Genomic DNA, 9,154 nt, shown 5'->3' with positions numbered 1-9,154 from the left:
ATTTTAAAAATCTTGCCTGAGAAGATCCATTTATTGGGTCACTTCCAGTCTCGTGTGTGGTGTCTCTGGCTGTGCAGCATGTTTCTCTTCTGCAGACTTAGCATGTTGCTTGTCACGCTGACCTCGTCCTCTAAATGTGGCACTGGGGAGACCTCCATTTAAATTTAAAACTTGTGAAAGCAGACTCTGCATCCTCCTCCTGTTAATCATTATGCTGTCTAGTGAATGTTTTCACAGCCTCTGCGACTCCTCTCGTAGAACATGTTGGGAGACAGACTGGCAGCAGCAGTAAGCTGAAACCGGGTTCTATTCGGATGGGTTTCAGTGCTGGAAAAGGAGAATTTCTTTTAAAGCAGAGGCATGTGTGTTTTCTAATTTAAAATCAGTTACATTTCTGTCCAAATAGGCTCATGCATTCCATCTGCTCTGCATTGTAACTGTCTGAAGTCTGATCCTGAGTCTGGTCTCGGCTTTGTGGTGCGGTGGAATAGGAAAAAATTACTCCTGCGAGTATTTCAGTCCTCCTGTGTTATTAGTGGTGCTAAGCATGACCTTTGTTCATGTCAGTGGACACTTAATTCGACTAACGTGTTTGTTATTTTAGAGTGAGTGTTTGCATGTCTGCAGATCATAACAACACTGTAGTACAGTTTCCTGCGTGCTTGTCTTGTTAGTTAACATGAAATCTCAACGCGTTACTCAGGGCATGAGCACGCGGGGAATGTATTAATAGCGATTGCTCTCTATCGCTTGGCTATCAAGTACTGCTCTATCAGAAATAGATCTGGGCTGATGAGACTGTCTACGTATTGTTTACAAGATATTTTGGATCTGGGCAACATTTACTTGTGAGTCTGAGTCACTTGAGCAGTCTGTTGCAACGCAGAAACCGAGGAGGCTCTGCCAGGGTTCTCCTGGAGCAGGCGGCTGGACCACGGAGGGCTCCACCGGCCCCTAGCCCAGGTTTCTCCAAGAGTTATGAAGTCTGAAGATGATCCTGAGGATGGGGATAACCTACCTGGGGATCCAAGTGGAGTGAAGGATGGAGCAAGATGAATTCAGGGCAGTGGAGAGAGCACGTTTCACGAAGCAGCCTGCTTGAACTCTGCCTCGGTGCTTTGTGAGCTGCCCTGGATTGTAACTTGATGCGAGATAAACTGATTGCTCCTGGCAGCGAGACGCTGTGGGTTTGATGATGACTTGTTGGTTTTCTTGTGCAGCTAAAGACACAGTAGGTATCTTGGGTTTCACGTCAGTGGCAGTAGTTTGCAATTGCAGAAATGCAAAAGCTTGAGTTTTGTAACTGTTTGACAGTCCTGTGAGGAATTTTCCTTTAATGTGAAATGTTTTGGTGACAGTATTTGATTTAGTACATCATAGGAAATGGTACAACCCACTTAAATGGTACAACCAAAGGGAAAAACATTAATATGATGATTTATTATTTAAATAATACCTTGTTCATCTGAAGATGTATGAAATGGGATCAAGGAATGGCTGGTGAAGGGTTTTCTGCAGATCCGTGTGAGTGTTTGCTGGCAGGTGTAAGCTGTGAGTGTGGAACTCAGTAATCTAAACCCAGTAGCAAACACAAAGGATGTGATCGCTTCCCTCCAAGGATGTGGAATGCATCACGTGCACAAGATTTCAGAGGTGCAGAGCCTGGTGCTTGGTATGTGCAGTTCCAAAGGTATTTAACGATAAAACCTAAACTTTGCCCAAGAAGCAGCCCGGCAGAGGAGGCTTTGGAGGCTGGGAGGGATGCTGCTTCCCTGGCACCCTGTATGAGCAGTAACATCACGGGTGCAATTCTGCATTACACCAAGCAGTCTGGCTTGGCTTTTAACCTAATGCATGTTTTCATTGATTGACAGACGGGTTCTGCACTTAGCTGGGTAACACTGGGGCTTGTAATTACATTAGTTGTCTATTTTTACTGCTTCAGGTCACTTTTAGCAAGTATTGTACTGAATAAGTGATCGCTATGGCTTCATGATTAGTGTGATCTTTCTTTATCATAATGGGGAATAGGGATAATGGTGGTTACAGCTCTGTTACATGAATCATTCTACAGGCTGGTGGTGAGTTTTTGGTGCTGCTGTTTTCTGTATCTCCTCTTTTGCCTAGCAAAGCCTGGCTCTGGTACAAGGTGAGTCCTTGTGCAGCTCTGGGCTCTGTCCGCTGAGAGCTGTCCACTTGGCATTGGCACAGTCCTTTGTGGGTCTTCCAGACTTTATTATGTTAAATACTGTAAGATGTTGGTCTCTTCTGGTAAGAAAGTCCTGAGGGAAAGATAGTTCTGTCTTGATGGAATGTCACTAGGTTTTTTTTTTTTAACATTAAACTTACACAGCTTTTTGGGTCTTTTAGTCTGTTCTTCTTGTTTTGACATGATGGCTGTGAAAACTTTTGAATAGAGGCTTTGGCACTTCAAGGAGGCAGAGGAGAGTGTTATGATGAACCCAGCATGAAGGATACAGGGTTGATGGGCTGCTTTCTCACTGCAAGAAACAAATGTGTCTTCAGCTACTCTTTGGCTTCTCTATTTTGGAAATGATTAGGTTTACCAGTTTTAATGTTCTTTCTTCAGTGAGGTGTGGAACTTGTGATCCACAGTGATAAGTAACCTCATCCACCTGCAGGTTACCTGTGTCTCACTGTTACCACTAAATTCTTTTGCTGTATAGAGTTATATTTGAATATAATATTCCTTCATAAGCCTTTTTCTTCTGTTGAAAGCTTCTTGAATATCAAGTCGTCAGTGTCCAGCTTGGCTGTGAGGTTTCTGTCACAGATCAGAATTCCTGAAGAGTATAAAGCCATTCAGAAAGGGAATTTGGCAATGAGGAGAAGCAGCTCCGTGTTTTGGGGTGGGATGCTTGGCCTGGGGCCTGAATCTCTACAGTTGAAGTAAACAAGGAGAAAGTGGGGGGTGAGGAATGTCTGAGGCTGGATGTGCAGTGGTCTATTTATAACTGACTTGTGCTTCCTTTGCACTCTACATTGCTTTTGTAATTGCAGGCAATTTAAAGCTATAAACTTTGAGTTTCTTTCTTCAACAGCTCAACTGATGTTCATCTCTTGAATAGCACACTTCTTTGGTAAATTTTGCTCACTGGAACAGTCTGACACAGTCAGGAAAAGCTGTGTCCTGTTGTGTATTTTTAGCACATCCATTTGATGTTAACATCTGAAACCTGCTTGGGACATAATGGAGCTGATTCAGATCTGCTTTTAAGACTGGCCCAGTTCAGTGAGTTGAGTTAATAAGTACCCTTCTGTGCTGATGCCATGTGTGTACCTATGGCGACTCGCAGCATTTTGGCATTCAGCTTCGTGCTGTGCAGGCTTGGGATCTGGTTTGGTACCAGATCTGAGGCATGTGAAGCACAGGGGAGTGAAGGGGTGCTCTTCCTGGCAGCATCCTGTGGGTTGGTGGGGTGGGAAGCAGCAGCAAACTGCACCCTGTGAGTGGATGGAAGCACGTTCTGGGGAAAAGCAGGTTGTGTGAATGGATAAGATGGAAACTGGGGCTCTGCTTTTTGCTTTTCTGATGTTTTCATTGATTTTAGTTAGGCGTTGGACATGAAAACCAGTGTGATTTCACTAAAGTGGAGGCTCAGCCATTCTTGATAGATGTGAACTGGTTTGGAGGGCTAAATTTAGTACATATTTCATGTCTTGCTGAATTCATGAAACCAGTCTGCTGTTGATGACACATTTCATAATGTCCTGTCTAAGTATCATACCAAGCTCACCTGTTGAGTTCTCTGTGGTACCTTCACTATACAAGGGTTGACGGGGGAAACTGTAGCAGCTGTGATTTATCTGCCTACTTCCTTATGAAATGGCTTGTAATGAACACTGAAAAGCTGAGACTGAAGATGACTGCTTGGATTGGAAGCTGTTAGCAGTACTATTTTGGGCTCTGTTACTTGCAATTACTCACTTATCTGTCCCTTTGCGGTGCATCTTGTTTATTAATTTGTAAATTTTGGGGCATGTGCAGATATTTAATAGATGGAAGTGGAAGACTTGATTGTCTTATTTAGACTATTGCAAGTCAAGTAAGTGACAATAAGGATGAACAGGAAACCTTCCTGTTTTCATTCTGTTAATGGAGTTAATTGCCTTGCTGATGTGAGAGCAGTTGATGTGCCTTCCCTGAAGGGCATGAGACAAAGAGGAGACAGCTTGTCAAATCTGTAGCTGCTGCAGAGAGAAGGAGGGGGGAGTTCTTCATGTGCAGAGTGGAGAGATTAAACTGTGATCACTAGGCATGAGGAAAGATGTTCTCTGACACAGGGAGTGAAGGACTGAAGTGCAGGTGTCCTTGGATGCTCTACCCTTCCTTCAGTGGAGCTCTTGAGAGGTAGATGAGCACCAGGCTATAGGTGATATTGCATGGGGCTCCCTCTCGGCAGGACCTCTGAAGTCCCTTCTAGCCCCAATGTGGGGTTCTTGAGATACTACAAGTTGCTCTTCTATGAATTGTATCTATGTACAAGTGCACATGGTAGCCCCTCCTGTGCTGTGTGAAGTCCTTAGTTCATCACAGCCCTAGGCAGCATGTATAGGAGAATGTATTTTCTGGTCAGAATGGAAGTATTCGTGATGAGGGGAGGGAAAGTAAAAATGCAGTGACAAGACAGCTGTCCAGGCAGCTTTATGTGGCACACGGAGGGGCTAGAAGGAGATGGCTGAAGACAGCCTAATATGAGAAACCATCTGAAAGCTTTATTTGGGAGTGAGCATAGGGAATTACTGTGTGTGGCTTTACTTTTAGTCTTATTAGACAGAACAAAGAATGAGGAAAGCCAGAGGCTTGATCCTCAAGGTCTCCTTTAGGACCAAAGTGACTTAATCAGACTGTCTTGGAGCACTGCACATCCAGTGCCACCAGACTGATTGAAATGCTACAGTGACATTATACATAAATAACTCTAAACATCTTTAACAGATACAACTCTAATTGCAAACAGATATTTTTTGTGTATCCCCCAATTGCATTTGATTCAGCCTTTTGTTGAAATCCTTGAATAGATCAATAACGTACCATAAGCTCACTTCCTTTTCTCTTCTCTTACACAGCTGAACACTGACTGGAACAAATATGATGACAGGCTAATGAAAGCAGCTGAAAGGGGAGATGTGGAAAAGGTTTCATCAATCCTGGCCAAAAAAGGAGTCAGTCCCACCAAACTGGATGTGGAAGGCAGATCTGCGTAAGTAACTCCCAGTGCTCCAGTAATGGTGCTGGGAAGCCACCGAAAGCCACTTAATACCCAAATCTTGTTGCTGCTCCAAAACCTTTTCTTTTAATACATATATCTGTGTAATACATCATGTTAGATTAGGATCTCAGCCAGATTGGAATACCAGGTAGCCAGAATGTGAAATTCTTATAAGCAATCTTCACTTCAACGTGAAGATGAGTATTTAAATACTTGCTATTGCCAGATTTTAATATTATGAGACATGGAAAGCATATTGGGTTTTCTTCTGGTTCTCTGATTCAGTGATTACTTCTCAGGAAGCTATCTTGTTGCTTAAAGTAGGAACTGCAAGTAGTATCTGCAAGACTCTTGTCTGGATTTGGATGCTGTCCAGAGCTGGGTTTGCACTGTGTAATGCTTTCGTTATACAGCTTCGGCTTCCCTGGTTAATATTACCGTTTTTGTGTATAAAGCAGATGGGTTTCAGCAAGGTATTTTCTATTTGCAGATTCCATGTTGTAGCATCAAAGGGCAACCTGGATTGCTTGAACACTATCCTTGTTCATGGAGTTGATATCACAGCCACGGATGCTGCAGGTAGGCTTCCTCACGTGTCCTAGTGCAGCTTGCAACAGTTCTTGGCTTGGTTTTCATTTTGGAGTAGAATCGAGCTGAACTCTGGGATAGATTTTCCTCCTTTCTGTAGCAATGACTGTGACCTGTCGCTGAGCTTCGAGGGAACTCATGTCCTGGCCTGTAACTTCTTGAGTTCTGCTGCATTCATGAACTTTGGGTTTGCGCTGCTCTAAATACAGTCTGCTCCAGGCTCGCTGGCAAGATCAGCATTTCTGCTTCAGAGTCACAGTGTAGGAACAGTTCTAAATGAATTTGTGCCCATTTAAATACTAAGTGTATTTCACTGAGCCTTACGAAGTGCTGTACACAACGAGGATTGGAGCTAAATGATGTGGTAGGTGTTTGGGCACCCATACTGAGCCCTCCAAAATCCAGATGGTGCCTGTGCTATGTTCCTTTGGGATTTGCATGTGTGGTGTCGGAGTTTGTGTGGAGGTCTTGGGGAAGAGGTAACCAAAAAGGTGCTAATTTTGCCTTGGATTATATAACATGGCTAATGAATATTCTCTTGTTTTCAGCTCCAATAGCTGAAATAACCCAGCCTGCTCCTTTCATATGACAGATCAGCTTTGTAAATGCTTATGTGGAGTCATTCACAGTACTTTGAGATTAATTTCATTACAGAACGTGACTCCTTGGTTTCCATTTCTCTAAAGCAAGAGAAGACTGTAAAAAATGAAGTGAATACAGGAGAGATGACTTGGTTATAGCACAGACAGAACTGAAGTGGGGCACAGGGACTGTTGTAGCTGAAATGATAATGCTTTAGTGAAGTACAAATGAATGTCTTATGAATGAGTGCTACAAGGTTAGTCATAGACTTCTTGAGAAGCAGCACAGGGATGCTGAACTTGTGTGTGGTGTTTCTAAGTGCATGTTAACATAGATCCTGTGCTATTGTTGATCTTCTTTTAGGTAGAAACGCACTGCATCTTGCCGCGAAATACGGACATGCTTTATGCTTGCAGAAGCTGTTGCAGGTACTGGAAATACAACTTGTCTGTTGCTTTTGTTCTTGAGAGGGGAAAAAAGGTGCTTTTAATAAATTTCATTACTGAAACGATATTGGGGGGTTGTCTTAGGTGTTTGTGCTCATTTGAATCTTTAGCTTTTAATGTGTTCTCATTTTGTATTTGTATGATGCATGTCTCTGTGCAGATATAAACGGCACATTTTCTGTGGAGTGCCAGAACTAGTCGTGATATTGGTAGTGAAGGAGTAATGACAAGTAGTGGAGAATCTAAGCCATAGATTTTGAAATGTAGGACATCTGAAAGTGTTTATGAAAAGTCAGTGTGGGATTGTGCATTTTCTTTGCATGGTCTTAATTTACTTCTACAACTCTTGATCAATGTGTCGAGAGCACTGAAGTGCATGTACCCGTGGCTTTTTCTGTCATGACTGTCACTGTATTTGTAAACTACAAACACATTTTCTTCAATCACTAGTTAATGCTTTAATTAAAATCTCAAAACTTCTAACGTTTTGGAAGTGCAGTCTGAATCCTAACGGGTAACTGGGGTTGCTTATTTCAACAGTACAACTGTCCAACAGAGAATGTGGATCTGCAAGGAAGAACTGCTCTGCATGATGCAGGTAAAAGGTTTTGCTTTTCTGTTAACTGTAGTGTGAAATCTAGATTGAATTAAGGGATTACTTTTCAGCTGGATCAAATTCTTCTCTTTTCATTTTTGTGACTGTAGTAGGAGAAAATGTTTTATGTTGTCAAGATATTGGTCCTCTAACAAACCTGTTAATAGTCTCAGCAGAGGTTGTAGGTCTGAAAAGCTCTTCTGGTACCCATGAATTGTCTAGAAAAATCTTAAGCAAGTATCCTGAGCAGTGTTTTAGAGCCAGCAGTGTTAGTAGGTTGAGATACCTTTACTGTGGCTTGTCTACATCCTCATATGCATCTTGAGCAGTTGTGTTTGATTTCTTTCATGTGCTGTTGAGGTGGTTGTGTGAGAACTAAGTCAAAGAGCCTTGTCATGCTTTAACTTGGTTGTGTGAATTTTTGTGAAGCAGGTAGACCCAAGGAGGTGGTTGGGGTTTCACAAAGGCTGTTTTCAGCAGTGTAACTTGCTCTTTTCTTTTTCTCTTGAAAGCTATGTCAGACTGTTCCTCGAGCATACAACTACTGTGTGATCACGGGGCCTTGGTGAATTCAAAAGATGGAGTAAGTTGTTGCTAATAAATGTTGCATTCTCCTGCACAAACCTTATTGGAGTCCTTGTGCTTTCCCTCCTTCCCTTATTTCTTCTGCCCTTCCTCTCTTCAGGACGGGAGGACACCGCTAGTGCTGGCCACTCAGATGTGTCGTCCCACCGTTTGTCAGCTTCTGCTAGACAGAGGAGCAGATGTTAATGCCAGGGACAAACAGAACAGGTAATGCATGCAGAGGCTTGCCAGAGTGCCTGCTGACATTTAAAGGGTAATAAAAAGCTGTCACTTGGCTTTCAGGCTACAGACTAAATATGTTAAATTCAGTGGAAAAGAACCTGGGGTTTAGTTCAGAAGTACATGTGCCAGTTCAGTAACGCAGATGAGCATGGCCTTATTTCACTGCTTGTTCTTGCATCCTAAATACAGACAGGCTTGTTGCTGCCAGCAGAGAAACTGCACTTCGTTGTTTTAAGGGTTTGTCTGTCCAAAGCTGCATCTTGCACCCTTTGGGATCAATATGCAGATGGGTCATGACAAAGGTGGTGCTCTTACAGAAAGTACTTGAGAGTCCCATTGGAGCTACAAATGGACCTAAAGGCCTTGAAATGTTTCCTTCTGTGTTCATGGAAAGGGGCCAGGGGAAGGGTTTTCTATTTGTAGCTGCTACTTCTGCCAGTTATTTCTTGGGAGGGTGACTGCCTGGTGGACAGAGGGCTGCTGTGGGACAAAGCATGGGTACTTGCATTGTGTGTTCTGAAGCTGGCAAGTGTTTGGGGCATTGCCAGGGCTCTCGAGCTGAACTTGGCCCACCCTGAACTTTGTCTAAACTTCTTGTCGTGTTTGTTGAGTCTGTTGAGATTTCTATCTAAATAGAGAGGAAGCCAAAGTCACAAGAGTTTAAAACAGTGGGTGGCTCTCCCGCGGGCGGTGGGTTTATGTTGGGTTTCATCAAAATACTGCTATTACAGTGGGTTTGGTTGCTTTTTAACAAATATTTATCCATTGACCAAATAACTTCATAAAGATTAGTTTCCTGTTTTGATAGATTCCTTGACTTAAGCTTCCGCGATTAGACATAAGTGCATGAAGGATTCTTTCTGTGATTGCTCTGTTGAAGCACGAGCTCCCTGAGTCTCTGA

At 43.0% G+C, this 9,154-nt stretch overlaps 1 protein-coding gene across 1 annotated transcript in view; it reads left to right on the top strand.

Annotated features, from left to right (window-relative positions):
* Nucleotides 1-1,192: 1,192 nt before the first annotated feature.
* The window catches only part of UACA (uveal autoantigen with coiled-coil domains and ankyrin repeats), a 19,824-nt gene continuing 11,862 nt past the window's right edge, over nt 1,193-9,154 (top strand). The window contains 7 exon segments of the mRNA XM_010010456.1: nt 1,193-1,231; nt 5,092-5,225; nt 5,725-5,813; nt 6,768-6,832; nt 7,391-7,448; nt 7,958-8,028; nt 8,131-8,237. Coding sequence (XP_010008758.1) covers nt 1,193-1,231; nt 5,092-5,225; nt 5,725-5,813; nt 6,768-6,832; nt 7,391-7,448; nt 7,958-8,028; nt 8,131-8,237 — 563 coding nt within the window.

The sequence above is a fragment of the Nestor notabilis genome, unplaced genomic scaffold, assembly GCF_000696875.1.
Source record: "Nestor notabilis isolate BGI_N333 unplaced genomic scaffold, ASM69687v1 scaffold16512, whole genome shotgun sequence".
Taxonomy (NCBI): Eukaryota; Metazoa; Chordata; class Aves; order Psittaciformes; family Psittacidae; genus Nestor; species Nestor notabilis.
The sequence above is the reverse complement of the archived record's forward strand: the minus strand, read 5'-3'. Positions and strand labels throughout refer to the sequence as shown.